We start from the raw sequence: 25945 nt of genomic DNA, 5'->3' as shown, positions 1-25945 counted from the left end.
TAAAAATCTATCTTAAGGGAGCGGCTAATTTTGAAAGTTCATAGAGTTCAAAGCGGATTTTAAAGTGACTAGCAGTTCCATCTGAGATTATGATAATGCTGGTTGATTTAACACCGAAGTTTTCTTTGGGTCTTCTGAAGTGCTAGCAAATAATGAGAGGAATCCTGTCCTGTGTTACCATTTACAATTGCGAACTTTTGTCTCATTGTTGGAATAGGTCATTGCTGTAAAATTTGATATTTCGTCAGTTTGCCAATGGTAGCCTTGTACTTGCCCTGGTAGAATAACAGACCAATCCTCCGAAAAATCACAATGATTGACTGAATGTTGGAAGATATTTCTGCTTATTTTCAGCACAGGAGGTGTATTTGTACACTGCATTCACATTCTTTGCACATTTTCAGAACTTGACTACGAAATCCTGAGGCAAACCTGCGTGTTCTTGTTTTGAGGATATGTAGTAACACCACTTGCGAACGTTTTTGATATATGCACAACTTGACACATATTTCCGTCAATAAGTGCTGATGAACGTCAATCAATTTCCAACTTCCTTCTATAGTTAACAAATGTAAACAATAAATTACTTACCTCAGGACCTACAGCCTCTCTAAATGGCAGACTTGGTTCGTATTGGCAATATAATTCCAACAAAACTCTCTCTGCAATCCTTAAGTCGCGTGGGTTCAAGCCACGAAAACGTTTTTCACCAAGTGGGATTGGAGTATTCAGTATTTCATCCATATCTGTACAAAGTAAGCACTGCCAGGTTTCGTCCTCGCTGAAAAAAAAATTATATCTTATCGTTGCAATTAAAATGAGATATAATGTACTACTATGAGCAAAATAAATGACGCGTCTCTTTATTTTGAAGTTTTTTGAAAATATCTCCGTTTTCTTTATATGTTCGAAATTTCGGAAGGTTTCCCCAGCAGGACAGGTTAATAACAAACCCGTTTTTAATATTTGTGTTAGATATTAGCTTAAAATAAAGAAATTAGAAGCAAAAAACATTAAATCGACAGAAATCTCGAGAATTACCAACTCTGCTAAAGTGGGAAATTTTCAAGAACACGAGGGAATTCTGCATTTCAACACGAAGCAGCGACATCTATGTCATTGAGAGAAATGTGGATTAAATCTACAAACTAAACTTTTAACGAATATTTCTAGTATGTCTTATTATATGCATTATCTGCAACTCCAAATATATGAATATATGCTAAGTATTAACGTATAGATAGTGCAAATAGTGGAAATTACCTATGGAAAAAGACGATTGTTAGTCCAATCGTATGAAAAATCGTCTTTACTGTAGAACAGGTTCAGTTTACGTAAGAAAGCAAATAGCTTAGTTAGATAAAGCCACGAGTTTGTATACCGAAGGTAGACGGTTCGAATCCCGTGAAAGTACTGTTGTCATTTTTATCACTAAGGTTATTTTATTTATTTTTTATTTGGGAAGAATCAAAATGTAACATATGTGTAAAACTCATGACGATACCAAAAAAAAAAAAGTTTGGATATTTTGATAACAGATTTCCCTATTAAATGTTTAATTTTCTCTATAAATATTTGTCTTAAATTGAAATTGTTTTGAATTTACTACATAAGCAAAGTTGTCCGAAGGAGGAGAGCTCAAGTAATAGATATTCTACGTAAAAGCAACCTATTGTAGAATAATGATGCTTCTTACCTTCAGCACATAATCTTAACGTTAGAGAGTCAGAGAGAGAAAAATCCTGTTTTTCCTCCCCTATGACCACTCATCTTAAAGCTCTATCTATAATGATTTGTGTCACATAATTTCGGCTCTCCAAAGACATTCATATTATTATTATTATTATTATTATTATTATTAATATTATTATTATTATTATTATTATTATTATTATTATTATTATTATTATTATTATTATTATTCCTGAATATGAGCCAGAGCCCACTCTGAAAAATTGCATCTGGCGTTCTGAGTGAAAGTTCTATGGGACTATTAGAAAAATATATTCCCGTTTCCTCGCTGATGGTAGAATTTCTTAAACAGTTATTGAATTACGTTCGAAAGGTAGGCGTAAATAGCGCCCCCGTAACAATGTGGCGTGGGGACCGCACAAGCTGCAATGCCAAAAAATATACAGAAAGTACGCCGGGGCGGAGCAGGCCAAATTTTCACACGGGCAAAGTGATTTTTTGGCGCACTTCCCCTAGTAGTAGCCTATATTTTACATTTTATCATAGTGTTTTTAATAGTTTAAACCAGGAGCGTCATTTCAGATTTTGCTTTGGGGGGGGGGGGGGCAAGACCTCTTGATATAAGTAAAATTTCGCGTTTTTCACTGATTTACTACTATTCTAATGATAAAATCTATATACATCTCAAACTCAGGGGAGGCAAATGCCCCTCCCTGCCCTCCCTAAATGACGCCCCTGTTTTAAACCCATTTTCAAAAAGAAATCCATTACCTAGGAAAACTTCACAAAGAATATGGCCCGCTATAAACAATACCAACTCCACCCCCCTCTGGTCTAGTGGCTAGCACGCCTGCCCTCTGTGGTACCGGGTCCAATTCCCGGTGGATTACTGTTGAACGATAAAAGTGGTTCGGATTCCACTATAATTAGTATCCACATCTCCCTTGCCCATTAAGGCATAACCGTGGAACGCTAAACTCAAGCAAACAAACAAACAATACTTAATTCCCGGCACTCTTTATTCTACATGCCATCTCTCAATTTTTCGATACAGCCCCCTTAGTACTATGAAACTCTCTTCTTCCATAGTGAAATGTAAAAAGATCATATAATTGCCACTACTTTACAAGAATATAAACCAAAAACGTCAGTAGAAAGCACATTGTAAAATTTACTTTTTGAGGCTCGTTTTGGTGCCCCTCTTTCTCTGGCACCCCGGGCAGTCGCCCGGCCCTTAGTCCGCCCTTGAAAGTACGGACGCATAACTAAGGACTGCGGAGGAGAGGTTAACCTTCATGTTATGCCACTGGTTTGACGTGTTTGAAATGTTCAGTAAGTGATCGGTTAGTGAAATAATTTCGACGGTTACTGATGTTTAAAGTTTAGGTAAGACAAAGCTACCTAATCAAATACATTTGATATCGCGATGTCACAATTTGATTTTTCCTCACATAAAAAAGATAAAAACAATAGTAATAAAAACCCTTACTCGTACTGGGCTCCTAACTAACTAACAACCTAATTCTTACAGACTAGTTGCTCTGACCAACTGAGTTTCGATTTCTTACGCGAAAGAAGTCTGTTATATTAAGAGGCATGCTTTTCATTATCAAAACTGTTCGAAGTAATACGAACATGGCTTAAGAACAGAGACGGAACTGAATTACCACTCGATTGACCTTGAGGGCAAATCACCAAAGCGTAGCTATAAACGTAAGTTCCAGCATGCATTTCTCTGGAGTTGTGTTCAGTATTCCTATCTGCCAGTCATGCTTGTTCGTAGGAGTAATGTGTTACAAACCTAACCTTTCGATAGAGCACAATGACAGAGAATCAGAGGAAATAAACTCTTGCCATTGTGAACGTGGGATACCACACTGTGCAATAAAACTGACGCGTCTCCTTGAAGTGATATTTCATCGAAAATAACTCGTTTTCCTTTATATAGTCTATCCGAAGTTTTTGAGGGTTTCAAAATGAGGAAATGTTACTGACAAACAAGAACGCATTTATGGGTGGGTCTAGGGGGTCCGGACCCCCTCTGAAACCCCAACTTTTCTGTAAATTTAGCCTAATTTTGGGGATTATCTTTTAAAATTTTATTATAATTTATCCTAATATTGAAGTCGGACCCCTCCCGAAATAAATTACTGCATACGTGTCTCTGACAATTTTCAATATATTCGTTAAATAATAAACTAAAATAACTAAATTAGGAGCAAAAAGCTTTAACACGGGCTAACTTTTGTCTACTGCCAATATTGCTAGAAGGGATATTAATAGCAAAAACTGCTAGTCAATGCTAAACCTTGGAACGTCATCCCGAACAAGTCTATTATTGAGAACTACATATGAAACATGTTATTAAAACTTATCCAGCTTTTATCTGGCATGAAATTATTATATGCACCAAAGTTCACTCTCCTAAAATGTGTATCTAAACAATGTACGAAGCAATGAAAATTTTTTATCGAAATATTTGGGCAGGAAACTCTAACAGCCAGCCATTTTATTTAAATCGTAATAAACCCTGTAACCATACGTTAACGTGAGGACAAAGCTTGGTCCATTGGTAAATTGTTTGAAGAATAAAAACTCAATGTTCGTAGGTTCGAATCTATCCAGTCACCACAACATTTTATTCTTATGTGTAACGATGAAATAAGAAAAAATGTATAACCGTTAAGACAAAACTTCAACCAAGTCTGAAGAGAACAATACTAAAATAGTAACACAATGACGTCAACCAAAAATTATTTCATGTAGCGTTTGGACGAAATTACAGCTGTTAACAATTGCAGAAATAAAAACAGGCTGATAGCTGTAATGCAATCTAGACTTCTGAATGCATTTACTTCCTGAAAACTTCCGTCTCGTCATTGGTATGCCGTTAATCATTGTAAAACCTTTCAATTGGAAGTGAAATGACACAAACTAAAACAGTTTTAAATCAATAAATAATGTCTATGTGTAAAAGTAGGTGTTTTTTATCTGTAGTTCTGAGTTCCTTTTACTTTGAAGTGACAAATGAGAGAAGAAAGTATGGTGTTCGAAAAAAAAATCAAATTTGAGATTTCAACGAATTTATACGTATTATAACCCCTAACACCGAAAAAGTTATTTTTCGATACATGTCTATCTGTTCGTCCGTCCGTTAGCTACACTTTTCTGTGCACTCGCCTAGAGGCCATACCGTTCAACTTATCTGCACCAAATTTTAGTTTAAGATTTTCATAGTATTTCCTATAGTTTTTTTATTTCCCTCCTACTCCCAAAACAAGGGTAGTTTCCTGTACGATGAAAATAGAAAAAAGATATTTTCTCATAACTGGCTCTAACGATCTTGTTTTCTTTATTTTTTTATAAATCAATATTTAATTAGCAACCCTATTTTGTGGTATAAGGCATTTATCTGAGAAAAATCTACAAGGGGTAGTTTATACTAAGGGGGTGAGTTTTTTCTCAGTGATTTTCTCAAAATGGACTCAAATGTTTTCGTTCATATTTCATAAATAAAGATTTCATTAATAACTTATCAATATGGCATAACTCGTTTGTCCTAAAAAAATGCGAGGGGTAGTTTATTCTTGGTGGAGTGTTGTCTGGGCGATTTTCTCAAAAACGACTCAAAAGAGTTTATTCATATTTCAAAAATAAATATTTCGTTAATAACCGAACAATATTGCAAAACTCGTTTGTCCTGAAAAAATATGCGACGGGTAGTTTACTCTTGGGGGTGTTTTTCCTCCACGGTTTTCTCAAAAATGAGTCAAGCAATTTTGTTCGTACTCAGAAATAAATATTTCATTAAAAACCTAGTAATATGGAATAACTCGCTTACCCTGAAAGAATCCTCAAGAGATAGTTTATTCGGGGAGTTATTTTCCCTCACGATTTTCTCAAAAATTACTCGGACAATTTTATTGATGATTCATAAATAAGTATTTCATTAATAACCCTATAAGTCATTTCTATGAAAAACAATTACAACGGATAGTTTATTTTTGGGGTCAAGGTTTTTTCCCCGACAATTTTCTCGAACGACAGGCGATTTTGTTCAAATTTCGCAAATAAATATTTCATTAATAACCAAAAGTATATCTTAACTCATTGTTCGAAACAATTCACAAGAGGTAGGTTACTCTTGACGTGTTCTTTTTAAACGACTTTCCCAAAGTGACTCATTTGATTTTTTTCATATTTCATAAACAATGATTGCATTAATTGGTCTATTATATGTCTAATGAAAATGTGCTCAAAGTGTGAGTTAGTTTTGTAGTGTGGATTTTCTTCAATCGAAGTTTTTTATTCGATAATCTGACATTCGATGTATTTGAATAATACGATAATTTTATTCGTATTATCCAAATCCACACTTCAGTAACAACTGCGGCCTAACACAGTTAAGAAATTGAATTGAAAAAGTTTAGTGCGGTGGCCCTGTAATTGAATATTTTTTGAGAAACTCCCTAGCTTTTTGTGGTAAACTTAGGCTTTTCTTTTTCGAGCGACAAAAGAGAGAAGAAAATATAGTGATTGTGAAAATAATACCAAATTCAGATTTCAACGGATTTACATGTTTCATGGCGTCTACATACCGAAAATGTGACTTTTCGACACCCGTCCTTCCGGTCCGTCCGTTCGGCACACTTTTATATGCACTCGCCTAGAGGCCATACCGTTCAACTTATCTACACCAAATTTTAAACTTAGTATTCTTACAGGAGCTTTTCCATTTTTTCCTACCACCTAAAATAAGTGTGGTTTACAAACAGCCGAAAATCGAAAAACGCTATTTTCTCAAAAATGGTTTTAACAATTTTGTTTATTTTTCATTAATCAATATTTAATTAACAACCCTATATTGCAGTATCAGATATTTCTCTTAGAAAAATTTACAAGGGGTAGTTTATTCTTGGAGGTGACTTTTTCTCGACGATTTTCTCAGAAAAGACCCTGGCGAATTTTGTACACACTTCATAAATAAATATTTGACCTTACAACATGGTATAAGTCAATTGACCTGAAAAATATATGAGTAGTAGTTTATTCTTGGACTTGAATTTATTCTCAGTGAGTTTCTCAAACACGACCAGTTGGCAACCCTGTATCTCGACAACGAAGCTGAATTCGAAAACTGCAAGAGGACCATTTGTCTCCTTTTGATGTCACGAATCACCTCCCGAAGTTTGTGGACATCTTTCAGGTTCACCCTTAATGAAGCTTCTTTTCGAAAAGTTAACTATTAACTTTAGGCATTGTTTATCTTTTTTTAAATCCCAAATGTCGTTATTAATTTTAAGGCAGAGAACTACTTCTGAGAGAATAGATCTTGAAAGATAATATTAAAACTTAGACTTTTGTTTTCGAGACATTCCAGACAAGACGAGACATTTTACAAGCTATCTCGTGTCCAAAACATTTGCCTCGTATTATCTTGGATGTCACAAAGCGCGTCTTGTCTCTTTCTCGAGACATGTCTTATCTCGTGCGCATTCGTTAACACTTGGAAAGGATTATCTTTCTACTCAAAGCATTGTTTTTATAATGGTTGCATATTTATGATAATTGCTGTCCACATAAATTACAGTCCTTTCAGTTGAATTAATTTTTATTATTATTATTATTGAAATTGCAATATCTAGTTTAACGTTGGTCGATTATGCACCTACGCTAAGGGAGAATGATGATGAATGAAATGGTGAAATGAAGAAAGTGGGAGGAAAATGGAAAATCTCAAGAAAACACATACCCATGCACACGGTATTTGTCCACCTCAAATTTCACTTGGCGCGAAGTGGAATCGAGCCACGGACCCCATGCACCAAAGGTGAATGCTCTATTATTATTATTATTATTATTATTATTATTATTATTATTATTATTATTATTATTATTAATAATAATAATAATAATAATAATAATAATAATAATTGTAGCGAGCTCAACGGGTTTCAACCGTTCGACTTAACCAACGTTTGGTGCCTATTCGTTCGTCGGCTCCATGAGAACTTCTCATAAAAGACATTTCATTTTAATGAAACTAGTAAGTGCCTTCTTTTAGCTCTGCGAAGTAACTATTGCTTGGAATATGAATCTGCAAAACATACGAGGTAAAATTAACCAAATGGTGCAAGTTTCCACTTATATATACAAAACAATTTTGCAATATCAACTACGTGAATCTTGTCCCATAAAGAAGCCGAAACCCCTACACCGAAGAGCCCTCCGAGATTTGATCATTGTCCACACGGACTGAAATTGTCATTTGAAGCCAAGGCTTTAATATGAAGCCAATAATTTCTTTAAAATAGACGGAAAATTCGGAAGTTATAAGCATTTTCATATTTTTGCCTTTTCTTACAAGGGAGCCGTAGCCCCCTATACTGAAGAGCCCCCCCCCCCCCGGAAATTTGATCATTGTCCACTCGGACTGAATTTGTCATTTGGAACCAACACTTTAATACGAAGCAAAATATTTCTTTAAAATAGACGAAAAATTCGAAAGTTATAAACATGTTAATAATTTTACCTTTTCTCATAAGGGGGTCGTATTAGCCTACACTGAAGAGCCCCACGAGATTTGATGATTGACCACTTGGACTGAAATTCTCATTTGAAACCACAACTTTTAATATGAAGCCAAAAATTAAACTTTTACATCAATTTAAACTGACTGGGTTCCGGTTCCCCCCACTATTGTTTAGTTTAGTTAAGTGGTAATTTGTGACAGCTTCACATCATCAAAAGAATGTTTCACTTCAACTCCCCTCCCCCAGGAGTTCGTGCTGGATCCACCACTGGAATCAATAGACACTCTTCCTATTCTTTTTGTCACCCTTGATTGTGTAGGGGCTCCCTCGTACAAATAAAGAAGCGGTAATATTACAATCAAGGGGCGCTATATATTAGGTATTTTTTTAGTTACCTACGCCTAACCGCACAGGGCCATCTTCCGTAGAATAAAAAATATTGCGTGATATTCCAATCATGAAAGGGGAGAGGATGCTGTAAATATATTTCTTATTGATTTTGTCTGTTCTGCTTATCAAAAATTACTTTCTGTTGGAAGGGTACTGAAATGAGAGGGGCAAAATAAAAAGTCGTACCCCCTCCTACATGGTTGCTCAAATAAGTACTAAAGAAAGCATTTTAAACTAAGATATTTAAGATTTAAACTAGGAAACTAAGATATCCTTACATTATGTAAGGATGGCATATTCAGGATTATTATTATTATTATTATTATTATTATTATTATTATTTGAATGTTTTTGGAGCACCGAAATTTTGTGAGACGAACAATGATATGTAGAGGTTTAAGATGGGTGGTCATAGAGGAGGAAAAACCAGGATTTTTCTCTGTCTGACTCTCTAACGTAAAGATTATGTGCTGAAGGTAAGAAGCATCATCATTCTACAATAGGTTGCTTTTACGTAGAATATCAATTACTTGAGTTCTCCTCCTTCGGTCTACTTACCTTATGTAGTAAATTCAAAACAATTTCAATTCAATACAAATACATTGTAAAACTTTTCCATAATTAAACATCTAGGGAAAATTAAACATTTAATAGGGACATCTGTTATCAAAATATCCAAACACGTAGATAGAAGAGTATCTAGTGAGAAATATTGTGAAACTTTATAAAATTCTCCAAATTAGAATTAACATTTACTGGGAAACATTCGTTATGCGCCAGCGAACATATGGTGAGCAGTGAGCACAGGGGAAATAATTACGAAACTGTTTGCAAACAAAATTAGGGACGCTAATGCAAGTGCGACAACGGCATTTTTTCTTTTTTTGGTATCGTCATGAGTTTTACACATACGTTACAATTTGATTCTTTCCCACATAAAAAAATAAATAAAATAACCGTAGTGTAGTGATAAAAATGACAACGGCACTTCCACGGGATCGAACCCGCTAACTTCAGCATACAGACTCGTTGCTTTAACTAACTAAGCTATTTGTTTTTTTACGTGAACTGAGCCTGTTCCGGTAAAGACGATATTTCATTACGATCGTCCTACCAATTCGTCCTTTTCCATAGATAATTTCCACTATTTGCTCTATCTTTATGTTAATACTTAGCATATATTCATATATTTGGAGTTTGCAGATAATGCATATAATAAGACATACTAGAAATATTCGTTAAAAGTTTAGTTTGTAGATTTAATCCACATTTCTCTCAATGACATAGATGTCGCTGCTTCGTGTTGAAATGCAGAATTCCCTCGTGTTCTTGAAAATTTCCCACTTTAGCAGAGTTGGTAATTCTCGAGATTTCTGTCGATTTAATGTTTTTTGCTTCTAATTTCTTTATTTTAAGCTAATATCTAACACAAATATTAAAAACGGGTTTGTTATTAACCTGTCCTGCTGGGGAAACCTTCCGAAATTTCGAACATATAAAGAAAACGGAGATATTTTCAAAAAACTTCAAAATAAAGAGACGCGTCATTTATTTTGCTCATGGTAGTACATATGAATAGAATTAGTGTAAATATTAACATACAAAGAAAATACCAGGAATATCAGAAAACTGTTAAGAATAATCGATGTCTTTCACGATGTCAGTTTTTAACATTATTGCAAAACTTACCATATAAGAAGTGCTATCAAAAAGTTTCGAGACTAGTTCTTTTACAAGAAAGTATTTTATTTATCTACGTTTACATACGTTCACATACTACTACAAAACAATCACCTTGAACAGCAATATAGCAAGCCCAGCGTTTCTGTCACTGCTGGAATATGTCCTGGAAGTCTTCTTTTCAAAGTGTATAAGCATCTTTTGCGATTAGCGCTGGATCTCGCAAGGTGTCCAAACGGAAAGAAGACAGTAAAGTCCACAGGAGCCAAATTTGGCGGTAGGTGCGGAAGTTCGATTGTCTTGTTTCTGGTAAGAAACTTACCTGTGAGGAGAGCACTGTCGTCGTGAACAGCCAGTCTTTTGCGTACCACTGATTCGGTTGCTTTCGCCGAATGTACTCCCTCAGACGCTTTAAAATCTGACAGTAGAACTCGCTATTGACGGTCTGACCCCCTAGGGACGAATTTGTAATGCATAATACCGTGAATGTCGAAAAAGACAATGAGCATGTATTTGATCCAGCTGTAGACCTGTCTAGCTTCCTTCGATCGTGAAGGTGATGGGCTCTTCCACTGTGAAGACTGTTGTTTTGTCTCACAGCCGTATTCGCACACCAAAGTTTCATCACCGATAATATCTTCAACATGAAGGTCAGGTCATCCACGGCACGCTGACGAAGTTCTTGGCAGACTTCGACGCAGTGTTCCTTCTGCTCCTTGCTCAGCAAGCCTGGAGACGAACTTGGCAGCAACATGGCGCATGTTCAAACGCGTGATGATTGCCTGCACTGTTCCGTATGACAGCAATGTTGTGGATTATTCTTCGATAATCTTCATGAACAAATTGCCGAATGGTTTTAACATTTTCGGGTGTTGTACTCGTTGAAGGTCGTGTTTCTCTCTCATCTCTTCCAGTGATATTCTTCCGCTCTCGAAGTGCGTGCCATCGAAAGACCCATTGCAGCATTCCCGTATACCTGCCGAATCATGTCAAACGTCTTGCTCAGTTTCACAAGGAATTTCACGTTCGCTCGTTGTTTTAACTTGTTGTCCATGATGAAATTGCAAACGTGGTAACGCACGTGGTCAGAGTAGCACTAGCTGCACAGCTCCTGATGTACACAGGACGATGTCTCTCTTGGCATACTGACTAATGAAGGCTAAGTTCTCTGTGCCTGTGCAGCCTTACGCTGGCATCTATTGGCGTTATTACAGAACTAGTCTCGAAATTTTTGATACCACCTCGTATGGATTATCAATAGCTTGTATACGCTTGGAAGTATACAATTCCATTGTAGAAATGAGATTTGTGTTAGTTATGAGTGGCGTAGTGTTAAGCTGTCTGTTCAGAAACAAAGTTGTTCCGTTCTTTAAGTGGGGCACGTGTTTAATGGAAAAACCTTTAAAGTACTACTGTTTCAAATCGTTTAAGCAAGTAATTCTTTCACTAATTAAAACTGTAGCATTACTTAAGGAATGTTCAGTGGCGTATAATTCCGTTAAATAAGTGACGTGATTGTTGCATTTTAAATAAGTTTCGTCCGCTCGCAACCTTAATTCTGGAAGTAATATTAGTGTTGTTTAAAGTTACATTAACAGTAAATTTATTGCAATTTAGTAGTGCGTTTCATAATTTTAATTAGTGCATAACTCAATTTGCTACTAGTTAAATTTGCCATAATTTCACAGAAGAATTAAGTCAAACCGAAAGTAATTTGTTTGCTAATTTGCTGGGGAAATCTTCATTATTTTGCTTTGAATATAATAAACATTAAAAATAAATTTGTTCAAAGTGAATAATAAGTTAAATTCCGTGACGAAATTTAGTCAAATTAAATATTCTATCGTTCAAAGTTGAAAAATTTTCAGTTAAATTGCATTACTTTAGTGAATATCTTCGGTTAAATTAAATATGCTTTCGTTCACAGTTGAATATTTTGCCTTCAAATTAAAATCTAACTCAAAATTAAATAAAAAGGCCAGATACGGCTAATCTTTTAAAGAAATTTAAATTAAATTCGCGTCACAGCTTTAGTTTTAATGAAATTGGTCAGGAAGTCTCACAGCAGAAGATTGGAACTGAAATTGGTAAAACTGTTTTTGTATGAAACTGTCGAATTCTACTGAAACTTGGTAGGTGTTCTATTTTGGTTTTATTGTTTTGTAAGGTTGGTAGTATGTATACCTAAATGCACTACGCCTACTTGAATCTAATTCTAAAACCGATTCTATCTAATGAGAATTTGTGTGAAACAAACATATTTTTCCTTACTCAACTAGATGTCTCGATGATACTAATAATAAAGGACAGAAATATGAAGTTTTTGCACGAACAATTACAATTAAAATTATACTTTTTGAATCTGAATCTAGCAACAATTCTGTTGTACATATTTGTTTAAATTAAAAAGAATTTTTTAAGTGAAATCAATCAGAATATATGTACAGGATTGCCATATTCGTACGGTAAAATTTATTGATTTAAAGGACACATAATTATATTTCCCCGATTTGATTTTGTTTGTAATTCTACTATTTTTTTTTCTTACATCGCGAATTGCATTCAAGCATTTTTTTAAAGAGAAGGTTCAGAACTGTGAGAGTTTTGCCACCGATTGAGCATTACTTATATTCTCACATTGCTTGACCTTGTCTTTGGACCAAATGCTCAGCATCGAAGGTCAACATGAGAGACAGCACCGGTATAGGGTGACACGATGTATGCTTTAAACCTCGCACTACCAACGGAAAGCGGGGGGGATACTTTGTGCCCACTACAGTATGTTATAATTACTCTTCTCATCGTTTCTTCAAAATTGTAAAAGTTATTGCTCAACATGTTTAGCTAAAGCGTATACCTTACGATGAACGTTAGTATGTCTCACAAATTTGCTCTTTTAAGTTGGTGGGCACGAAGTACCTCCCCTCATAGGTAGATGTGACTGACATTTAGAAGTATAACTCCTAGATGGCAGTATAATAAATAACTGTTAGTCTGATCCCATGTACTATTCACTTGAGTCCGTGTAGATTTTTGTGAGAGTTTATAATTTGTTTCTTTTGATAGATATATTTAATCTTAACAAGTGGGTTCAAATTTACTCCCCTTGGTAGTCCACGTTAAAAACTTAGTACGAGGGTTAATATTACTGGAAATATTATAACTAAATTCAACTCCTTGGCGGAACATGCCACGAAGGGTTATGACTAGGCACATAGTGCACGTTTGAACTGAATAAAGTGTAGTTAATTAATTAAAACATCCGCCAGCGCTATTATTTCCGGTTTTCAAGACTAAAGTTCGGTACTATTAATTCATGTAGCTTGTCAATACCTTCACGACAATGGACGGTAATAACTCGCGCTGATGGAAGCATAAATTGGTAATACTATTATTACTTACAGTTATCTAATAACTGATATTTTATTTCTTAAGAACCCAGATTAGATTAGTAAGACAATTCTCTAGATTATGGAACTTTACAAACTATTACCAAGAACAACAACTAAATTATCATGAACTGAGTAACTGAGCCCTTAATCTGAAAGAAATTGTTATGTCAATTAACAGAATTCACCACAGAAACAATCAATCGAAAATAACCTCAAATAAGTAAAAACGAGTTTTTATCAAAGATTTATGAAAGAAAAATATATATATATACTGGTTTACAAAAATCCTAATATCTTTCTTTGAATATACTGAGGAGGACAGAAAAATATTTTTAAAAAACACTTTCATTAAGAAAAAATAACATATAATGACAAAATAACATCTAGAATATAAGATACTACATACCAGTATCTATTTCCTTGCTTCCTACGAGAATAAAATTCAATTAGCTCATAACGTCTGTGTATTACACACGTATTAAGAAAATGCATTAAAATGCATAAACAACAACTTTCATCTAAATGAAAGCTAACTTTGTATTTCATTGGACCCTTTAACTAATACTGATACTCGATATTATGCGGTCAACAGAAGTATAACGATATTAAACTACACTAAGACAACATCAACAATTATCAATGAACCAGTTTCACAAAATTAACAACCAATAACACGTGGCATACAGAAGATTAAAAAATTCCCACTTTGGGCATTAAATCGCTTATTAAGAGCACAATATACTCGACTTTTTTTTATCACATGATAATGGGTGATATCAATACAACGGAGAAGTTACTCGTTACACCAAATTTTGGAGTAGTTACTCGCACTGGCATCAACAAAAGAACTAAGCACTACTCGTCGCGGCTGATCTCGGAGAAGTCCCGCCTCTTTGGAGTAACCACTCTATTCTTGAGCTGAGTAACTACTCCGCGTTTGATATCAATAAAATTCAGAGACTGCTCTGTGGTGCGAGTAACTTCTCCAAATTTGTGGAGCAATTTCAGTAGGTGACTCCGTGCGAAACATGGCAAAGTACAATCCAATTGTTTTGCAGCGTAGAAAAACTTATAAATTGCGTAAGTATTGCAAATGGTGATTACAAAAAACTTTATACGTTCAAGAAAGAAAATGTGGCGTGGAAAATGAAATAAAAGCTTTAAGTTTTACCTCCTATTGTTCTGCCGGTTAGGCTAAACGAGACGGAAATGATGAGAAATGAATGAAATGGTGGAATGAAAGAAGTGGAGGAAAAGGGAAAACCCCGAGAAATCACGGTGTTTGTCTACCACAAAGCTCACTTGGCGCGAGCTGGATCGAACCAAGGACCACATGCACCTTGAAGGTGAACGCTCTACCACTGAGACACCGTGGCCCATAAAAATGTGGAGTGCTTAGCACAACATTTTTTATGAGAATCAACCGAAAGTCGGGGTGGCGCACTAAGTAATGATAAAAAGATGCTTCAGTATTACTTTCTTGTTTCCCGTTTGTTTCAAATCAGTTTTTTTGTTTTATTCTCGCTCGAATATTAAAAGATTTTCTTTTGCATTTGTGTTTCAGTCATTGGTCTATTTGATACTTCGTTGCATTTCACTGTAGTTGCTTTCTCGGGTTTCCTTCGTTTACTTTCCGGTAGCTGTGACTTCGAAAGTACCATTGGAAACTCTTTAAAATATCCACAAATGTACTTTGATTGAAACTGTTGTCGCTGCTTGTCCCTTCCATATCGTTTAGGATACTACGCCATAGGTTAACCGCAACGAAATGACCGCCCGGCAGATGGGAGAAATGAGTAACCACTCCTTTTATTGATATGACTCAGTGCTGCGCGCAGAGGAAATATGTGTAAACGTTCATAAATCTGGAGCAGTCTCGACCTGAGCAGTGGCTTGTTTTATTGATAACAAATTGAGGTAGGAGATTACTCCAAGTGTAGTTACTCCGATTCTAGAGTAGGACTTCTCCGGAGTATTTACTCATTTTCACTGATATCAGCCAATGGCATAATGGAACATTGAAACAGTTAAATACAGAAGATTGATTGGATTATGACCGACCGATTTGGAAAGGCTGATATTTTCTGTGTAATTGCGCCAAGACTATGAAACCGACGTTCCTATCAGCGTGATTTCTTAGCTAGCAGATGGCAGAGGATCATATTGGTATGTGAAGTACTGCTGAAACTGAGCCATTATTGGGGAGGGAACATCATAGCTTATTTTCATGAATATTTTTTTGCACAACCAAATAGGGAAATGTTTCGAAAATGGTTTAACTATCGGAGGGACCACAGCTAAGAATACTGTGGCCAAGCAAACACAAATGGGACCCGTGTAGAAACAGTCGACAACAAAGGAATCCCAATTAAGGTTATCCGCGAAAGTGCTGTCTGAGGTGTTTCGCCCTTAGTCAACTGGCAGGCCAGAATCCACCTACACCCAAAATAACATGACCCAGAGATTAAATCGTGCACAGCCCATTGTCAGACACGCACTTCTTACTATCTAGGTCTACGATGTGTACATAGGAGAGCGAGCCACATTCCTGAACATACGAAAATCTACTGCAAACTGCACGCAAGTCACTTGACGGTGTCAAAATAGAATACCACTGTCACATTTGATGACATAATGCTGATATTTGGGTGATTACGTACCGTGACACCTCTTGCAAGGAATGTACGGAGTTTTAATGCCAGTGTTGACCAAGTTCCCCGCAGGGAATCACGACTATTGCCGGATACGGTAACGAGGGGAACCTGGAGGTATGTAAGGTGAACAAAAACGTGAAGATGAATGCTGTGTACTTTCAGGTACCCATCATGACCAAAATCTATCCTTTATTAGTAGGAAGCAACTAATAACCGGACCGGATATGAATCTATATGAATCAAGCATCCAGCCATACTGCCAGATCATCATCTGGTTTTATCATGGTATAGAGCAGGAAACGGAACCCGTGTTGTTTCCTTGCATGGCATTTGTGTATTTAAAAAATAAAATAAAATAAAAATTACAATCAATGGATTTCGACGCATTTGGACTATTAAAATGACATTTACAATATACTCTCATTGGCGTGATATGATTTGAGCTTAGCATCACTTCAAGCAGCGAGGTTATGTGAGACATAGACCTACAGTTTAAACACAGGATCCTAACCACATGAGCTTCTGCCAGCAATCGAACCCGAACTTTCCGCGCCGAAGGTTACTTTCATTACGCAATGTGAAAGATTTAGGGAGAAATGGGATGGTATTCCTAATGTTCAAACTTAGTTTGTTACCTTCAAAAATTCCATACCGGGCGATAATTCACAATGCTGGAAACAAAACCGTTAGTAGCGACAACACGGTTTTTCACACTTTGAAAATCAGTCTGACATAGCCCGAACAACCTTCTGTATGAAAGCAGGTGGCCAGATTTTATGTAGAATAGCCTGACACTAAATGATCAAGCGCCGTGAGTGAGTAAAATATTGTGCTCTCAAAATTATTGACATTTCTAGGCAGGATTATTCAATTTCTTAATCACGAACAACCCGTTTACCGAAATAATATATCATGGACTAAACTACTAGTCACCTTATGAACGGGTTCAGTCTATCATACGCAATTTTTAGCTGCGGTGATGTATAATGGGCACATTGGAATTCCACGGACATAACTTCCTCGCTTTCAAAGTTGGAAATGGCTAATTACTTATACTAAGCCAGCCCTTAATCAAAAATCGAATGCAAAAAATCTAAAAAGAGATCAAGGTTAATTTCAAACTTTCATTATTATATTTCAGCCCAAAACTATTAATAAGTACGGTATGAGATTTGTTAAAGAAATATAACAAGAATGATTCAAACTTAATAATTCGAAGAATAACAAGAAAAGACAGATTTTTCTCATGGAAAGACCAAATTTTTTTCGTTAAAAAAGTCTGATATCTACGATTAGTCGCAGGCTATAGAGAAATACACTGATTTAATATGGCATTTTAACCAAATTCCTAGTTCGAAAGTGTGAGTCTGAGGAGGATTCTATTGGAAGCCAAAGTTCTAGAAAGTATTGTAGAAGAAGGAACAGGTTTCAGTAAAACCTTTTGAAACTTAAACTACTGGTTCATTGGGAAAACGAAATAAAATCTGTTCTTTTAAGTTTTACGTCCTACGATTATACCGGCTAGGCTAAACGAGATGATGATGATGAGAAATGAAAGAAATGGTAGAATGAAGAAAGTGGAAGGAAACACGAGAAACCAGAGAAAACTCACGCACATTGTTTGCTCACCACCACAAAGTTCACTTTGCGCGAACTGGGATCGAACCAAAGACCCCACGCACCATAGGTGAACACTCTACCACTGAGCCATCACGGCCTTGTATTGGTTCATTGGGACTGAGGAACTTTAAATCACGTCTCTCTGCAAATCGAACTAGAGAATTCATATACGTTTTGTTTTTCTAAACTTAATAAACCAGCTATTAATATATATATATATATATATATATATATATATATATATATATATATATATATATATATATATATATATATTTAATATGATGCTCAAATAGAACTTTACAACTCTCTTTCTGTTCTCAGAAGTCTTATTATTTTTTTTTATTCTTTCCCTCCTTATCTAATGAAACATCTAGAGAAAGAGTTTATTATTGTTCACCTTCTTATGAGTTATGTGATAACCTCTTAACCATCTTCCATGTCTACTTCGTGATTTCTTTGTTCTAATTACACGTGGGTATTTCCAAATGTTTCTGACCTGACATTGAATTATCGCGCCACCAACAGTAAGTCATTCTTGGTATATCGTGCCATCTATGGAAGAAACAATGTATAATTTCAAGGGACTTGTTATGCCAGTCCGTTGAAGGCACTCATTTCAAACATTCGTTGTGATTTGAGTTTGCATCCTTTATTACAATGCCCTAGTTCACACGGCTTTGCAGTGAAAGATTGTCTACAAGGAGATTCAGCACACCCTACAACTCACATTTAGCACTGTAGCCTTCGCAACAATAGCCGTATGAATTAGAGCACTGTCATGCAGTATGCAAGCGACTGATTCAAATGACTTGTCTCCAACGAACTGACGCAGGTAGACAACTAAAACTGAAACATTTCTCCCATAGAAGGCACTGTATGCTATGAACGGCTTATTACAGTACCGTGATATTTTAGTCTCGGACTGGAAACTTTTAGAAATACCTTCGTACACACTATACCAGTCCCTGGTGGCTGAATGATTCTCAGCTTTAGGCAGGGCTTTAGATTTAGGAGTTCCAGTGGTTCGGATTTTGTAGTATTAAATCTGTAGATGCTGGTCTCATAGAACTTTGATGGTGAAAAGGAAAGTTACATCGACAAATAACGAGCACACTGCAGTGTGCTACAAAAAGATCTCTTCATAATTCTGTGAAAATGACGCGAATGGTGACTAATGTGTAAAACTGCAAAATCAGTGAAAATTACAGTAGTTTCCTTAGTTCCTTACATTCCTATTTAAAACCATAAATTTTACGACTTTACAATTAAAATACTGTAGTACACGGAAAAGAGTAACAAGACAGGAAAAGAAGTTCCACAATTAGAAGTTGGTAATTTTATTAGTCATTTACGAACTATGAGTGCAGGGCAGAGTATATCATCTCGAAAGTCTAGTCGTGCGTGAGTAACTACGCGTTTCTAGGTGGACGGTAAATCGAGTTGGCTGTAGAAAAAAAACAACTGACTGCACAAATATATTTACACTTTCAAATTCAGAGCTCAGTTACTTGTGTCCCAATCATACTTCTACATACAGATGTTTGATTTTACCAATAAAATACGAGCTCTGATTAATTAAACTACAGGCATAATACATAAAAAATAAATAAATAAAAATACCGTGGTAAGCTCTTCAGTCTTGGGATGTGGCAATGCTGGTGGAAAACTTTTGGACATTTGTCACAACAAACAAGTTCCCCTCCATCCATACACACGGCACACCAATCTTCATTTGGATCATCCTTCTGCTCACTGTCACTAGCACTGTCACTTTTGTTTCGCTCTGAAAAAGTAAAGATTTAACTAAATAATGCTCTCACTATTTCTATTGCTGAGCGAAAAGTGACTGAATGAATAAATAAATACATAAATGAAAAACCTGGCATTTGTACAGCATTGAAATAATAAAATCTGAAAGTAAATTTTAAGAATATTTTAAAGAACAAAATCTCTGAAATACATTAAATAAAAAGAAATTGCGATTAGATTCAACTTTATTGTAAATTCAATTATTTTCAACATTTCGGAAACATTAATTATATAGTTCACTACGAAATTATAATTAGAAAATAGTGTCTCGTGGTGGTGAAAAAAGTCTTCCTGTTAATTATGTCATCATCAAATTAGGGACTCAATGGACAAGAATGACTATCCCGAAAACGCTGGTTACTTTGCTAAGCAATATTTGTACTTTCTAGACAATTACACTAATAAATTAATATTATTCTTTTGGTTTCTTTTAAAAACAACTTGCAGTTTAACATTTTCTTTGGCAATTAAGTTGTAACGGAACGTGATGGCACATTGGTCGAGCGTTCACCTCTGGTGTATAGGGTCCCTGGTTCGATCCCAGCTCGCGCCAAGTGAACTTTGTGATGGACAAACACCATGTGCCTGGTTTTCTCGGGGTTCTCCCGTTTCCTCACATTTTCTTCATTCCACTATTTCATTCAATTCTCATCATCACCATCTCTTTTAGCCTAGCCTTTAGCCTAGTCATAATTGTGGAACGTAAAAATTAGAAATTTCATTTCATTTTAATAGTTTATGTGACACCCTGCATTCTAACATGACGTCCACCTGGACTCTTCACTGTTACTTTCCTGTTCTTCACTTTTTTCCTCACGTCTTCCCTTCCCCATTTAGCCAAGCATCTATCGTGTACATTGCGAGTGTGTAACTATATTTTTTACTATTTTCTGGTAAGTAATATACTTTAAAAGATATCAGATAAATGAGAACTAAAAATCTATTACCAAGATTATCCTATGGTACGCAGGACAAAAACAAATAACTAAGGACATCCAGGGTACGCATGGCACAGTAAATAACTACGGTCAAATATAGTACGGAAGAAAAACAAACTACCAAGATCTTCTACGATACTGATCGTGTTAAATGAGACAAGCAAAAGATTGCCATATCCCCGTTCTTATAAATCATCTTATGCCCAGCCAATCAAAGGAAACTGTGCCACTAGTAACAGTGGCGTAACAAGTATTCTAAATAGTTAAGTTACAGCAATATTATACAAATTGAAGTGGCAAACTAAAATTTACGTTTTTAATTAAAATTGTACTTTTATTTTGAATCAAAATACATTTTCAAACTTTTTTTTCTTATACAAAGCGGGGAACAATGGCGAGTAAGTGTAAACGAACGTACGACCATCCCTGATTTAGAGACTGGTCAATTATGACACGATGTAATGAGACAATAAGAGGAAACGGCAGAGCCGTAAAGAAACCCACGGATACAATGTTATACGTCATAAATCCAAATGGACTTGAATCGAACCAGGAATACCTCAAATCAAAAGGGATCGCTCTACCACTGAGCTACTGTGTCCCCTGGTTGGTTGGAGCTCAGCATATCTTTTCAAATCTTTCAAAAAATCTTAGAGTTTTACGTCCCACGTTTATGCCAGTTAGGCTAAAGGAGACGGTGATGATGAGTGATGAATGAAATGGTGGAATGAAGAAAGTGGGAGGAAACGGGAGAACCCCGAGAAAACCTACGCACACGGTGTTTGTCCACCACAATTCAAATCTTTCAGTTTTACGTTAGGCTAAAGAAAAAGGAATGATGAGAAATGAATGCAATGGTGGAATGAATAAAGTAGAAGGAAACGGGAAAACCCCCAGAAAAAAAACCCACGCAAACGGTGTTTGTCCACCACAAAGTCCACTTGGCGCGAGTTGGGATCGAACCAGGGACCCTACGCACTAGAAGTGAACGGTCTACCACTGAGCCACCACAGCCCCAGCATATCTTTTCAGAATAGAAAGTAGAGACATAAACCTATAATTTAAGGTGGAATTTGAACTATTGGAATTTTCAAGGTTCCCATCGGGAATAGTAGGCTAGGAGGCAGAGCTAAGGTTATTTGATGACTAGGTTTCTTTCGAACAAGACAGTACACAAAATTTAGTGTTTACAGTGGTTAGGAAACTTCTTAAGAGTAAATCGTATTAACATTAGTGAAAACATAATGTAGACAAAATGCATAACATAGTTAATTTGAGAGTTTTTAGTCAGGCACACAAACACACACTCACAGATCCCTACCTGTATGCTTACGTGATAATCAATCAATTTACAGGTAAGATGATTATTTTGTACAAACGTAAATTAAATAAGCATAAGCATAGATTATAAACAATCATAAAACTACTACTAAAAGTAAATGCACGAAAAACAGGGTTGAATTCCAGGTATATGGTACTCATTTACGAATAAAAAGCACATCAACGTGATTCCGGGATGTTTGATATTCAAATGAGAGATATTCTGTAACTTACTGACAGATGTATGTACAGAGGATGAGTTGGTTTTACTACTACATCATCCCGATCAAGCCCAGAAGAGGGGCAGACTGGTACACCGGACAAATGCACCGTGCGCTCTCCTTTTTATGAAGTACCCCCCCCCCCCCGCCCCCCAAAAAATCTACTTAGAAACGAAACTAAAATGAATAAATTTGCCTGAAATGTTTTTCTGGAATAATACACAAAATGATTTGCATAACTTGTGAATCTTCACTGGTAATGACTTCTCAAGGTATATGTACGGTTAACCTTAGTATATGAGAAGTATAAAACATATCTATAAATGACAAATATCCAGCCCTCTGACAATTGATATGATGCCTTCCCAACATCTGCACCACCGTCCTTTCCATGGAGGCAGTTAATCCTTACCCAGAGATATGTGTGGTTGACTGAAAATGATCCAAAACAAGTTGTTCTTCAACAAGAATTCAGGACTCGAAAGATGCTTTTCACAACGAAGGACACTGGTAGTTGATCTCATGCCAGATGGCCGGACCATTAATAAGATGTATTATGGTACTTTTGTGTTGGATCTTCTACTCAAAGAACCAAAAATATGCCGTCCAAAGGTAGAAACCTCGATGGTGCTGATTTTGCATGACAATGCATCTGCTCACAGAACATGTTCAATTGCGCACAAACTGAATGAAAAAAAAAAAAAAAAAAAAAAAAAAATCAGGTTTCTCAGCATTTGTCCTAGTCTCTAATTTGCACCAAGTAACTTCTGGTTGTTTCCTCAGATGAAATTTATCGCCGCTGGGAAGTCTTTTAAGAAGGTGAAAATGCTGTTCAAGCTATTAATTTAGCTCTGCTAACAATACCTCCGTCTGTGAAGCATATAGGATGAAAGTAATGTTAAAAAGATAAAAGCCATGGTGATTGGAACGCAGAGGTCGGTGTCAAATATAGAAGTAGGAAGAGAGAAAATAATAATAATAATAATAAAAAAACAGGTGACTAGTTTTCGATATCTGGGAAGTACTATTAGTAATATGAAATGTGAACGTGAAATAAAAGCAAGGATAGGAATCCCGAAAGAAGCCTTTAGGAGGAAGAAAATGCTATTTTGTGGGACCTTGAATAGAGTTGAGAAAAAAACTCATAAAATACTTCCTGTGGGGTACTGTATTATATGGGCCAGAAACATGGTTATTACACAAAAATGATGAAAAACGACTGGTGGAGAATAATAAAGAGAATTAGTTGGGTCGAGCGGAAAACGAATGATAGGATGCTAGAAATGGTAAAGGAGAAAAGAACATTTTTTTTTTTAGATATTCTTATGAGGAGGAAGAGAAATTGGTTGGGACATTGGATAAGAAGAAACTGTATCATGAGGGACGTGCTAGAGGGTATGGTGGCAAGAGAGGGATGGGGCGAAGAAGACTACAATGATTGCAGAATACCTATGATGATGAAAAATACTTCAGTCGGAGTACCGTGGTGTACTTGATATGAGGTTGCAACGCCCACAAAGCTGTGTGAAATATGAGGAAGAGTACTTTGAAGTATTGCATAGTTTATTACGTGGACTTTGAAATGTCATGTGCAAAACTTTCTGAATGACACATTATTCACTTATCTCCAATCACCTTTTCACTCTTTAACGATAATTTCACCCAGATTTTTTTAACTTACACGATACGCACTCTGCGCATATTTCCCACGCAAATGAAGTGTCCCCAGGCATTTTAGTCGTCTCCAGTTAATAACCCTCATTACTATTGTTCCATGTTATGTAACTAAATCCTGTTTGCCTATTTTCTCGCCCCCTCTTGCAAAATAAAGCCATAATAACTTGAAAATCACATATTCCCGGAATCATGTTGACAAATATTGATGGAATTCTTAACACACGAGGAGTTCATTCCAGAAATGGTAAATTAAAGTAGTAAAACACGTAAATACAACAGCACAGAAAAATGCCCAGTTTACCCCTGGGATCATTTTTTTCTGATCACTATTCCATGTGTACCAAAGTGGATGTTCTGAAAAGAATTCCTCAAATTCTAAAAATTATACTACATACTTTAAACAGAAAAAAAAGCAGGATTCAAAATGCGTTTACTTTTTTTTATTTTCTCTCTCTTTCAAACAAGCCATTTTTTTATACTCTTACCTTCAGAAGCATCACTCTCATCTGCTCTCTGCCCTATCGATAAAATTTGAGTCTGACCACCAGGAGATTCTACAAGGTAGGAAAATATGAGATGCTTAATTAGTAATAGCATCTTTCAATTTTGAACTTTTTTTTTCTCGTTTTATGCTTTTATTAGAAGCAAAACCAATATTTTAAAAAATAAATGTCAACTCAATCTCATTAATATTTCACAAGCTGGACTCTGGAAGTGTTTCTACATTTTATTAAAACATTTTCTTCTACTGATATCTGAGGACTCGTAGCGCAAACAATACACAAGAAAATTTTAACTCAAGTATCGGCTGGCTGAATTCCTATTACACGTGTATGCTGTATTAAAATATTATAGTTGTTCTAAAGTTCGTGCTAATTTCGTGTTCGAATATTTTTATTTATTATTTTATTATTATCACATTTCTTTTAGCCTTTTAAATCTGCAGGCATTCTATATTATATGAGCTGAATCTTATACACACTTTCTACATCAACGGAGAAGGAACACTACAGAATGTACCACTGGGGCTTCTATTATAAACCCTAGTATGCATGATACTTAAAGGGCCTATCCGGTTGCAATGATGTAAACAGACGTTGGGGGAGTTGGCTGAAATTCAGCTTAAATATAGAAGACTACGTAAATTCTATGTTCCAAAAGCAAGTTGTCGTAAAATGAATGGATCATAGTTAAGAAGCACGGAACATTAATGTCAATAGTAAATCAATGAAAAACAAATTAATTCCTCCACTTATCTCAGAAACCAAAAGAGGAAGATGGCTGAAATTCAGTTTAAATATAGAAGAGACTATGTAGATTCTATATTCCAAAAGAAAATTGTCACATAATGGACGGAACATAGTCAAAAAGTACGAAACATTAATATTAATGTCAATGGAAAACAAATAATTCCTCCACTTACCTCAAAAACCAAAAGAGAAAGATGGCTGAAATTCAGTTTAAATATAGAAGAGACTATATAGATTCTATATTCCAAAAGAAAATTGTCACATAATGGACGGAACATAGTCAAAAAGTACGAAACATTAATATTAATGTCAATGGAAAACAAATAATTCCTCCACTTACCTCAAAAACCAAAAGAGAAAGATGGCTGAAATTTAGTTTAAATATAGAAGAGACTATATAGATTTTATATTCCAAAAGAAAATTTTCACATAATGGACGGAACATAGTCAAAAAGTACGAAACATTAATATTAATGTCAATGGAAAATCAATGAAAAACAAATAATTCCTCCACTTATCTCAAAAACCAAAAGAGGGAGATGGCTGAAATTCAGTTTAAATATAGAAGAGACTATATAGATTCTACATTAAAAAGAGAAATAGTCCTACAATGGATGGAACATAGTAAAACCTCACGAAGGATGAACATTGAAGTCAGTGGAAAATCAATGAAAAACATGAAGTCGTCTACATATCTCAAAAACTATAAGAAGAAGATGGCTAACTGAAAGCTTATTGCAAAGACATAATGAAGTCTAAAAACGAT

General features: G+C 35.6%; 1 protein-coding gene across 4 annotated transcripts in view; it reads right to left on the bottom strand.

The window, feature by feature from the left end:
• bon (tripartite motif-containing protein bonus) overlaps positions 1-25945 on the bottom strand; it is a 115980-nt gene that overhangs the window by 25116 nt on the left and 64919 nt on the right. For 3 of the 4 annotated variants that reach the window (XM_081739151.1, XM_081739149.1, XM_081739150.1), the window contains 3 exons: positions 24415-24483; positions 19585-19747; positions 592-781 (listed from right to left, as the gene is read on the bottom strand). In XM_081739151.1, the coding sequence (XP_081595277.1) occupies positions 592-781; positions 19585-19747; positions 24415-24483 (422 nt within the window). The remainder of the gene's footprint in view (positions 1-591; positions 782-19584; positions 19748-24414; positions 24484-25945) is intronic. The other variant, XM_081739152.1, reaches the window with a different exon arrangement.

This window comes from Thermobia domestica, chromosome 14, assembly GCF_964235325.1.
Source record: "Thermobia domestica chromosome 14, izTheDome1.hap1.1, whole genome shotgun sequence".
Taxonomy (NCBI): domain Eukaryota; kingdom Metazoa; phylum Arthropoda; class Insecta; order Zygentoma; family Lepismatidae; genus Thermobia; species Thermobia domestica.
This window is presented reverse-complemented; position numbering and strand designations above follow the sequence as displayed.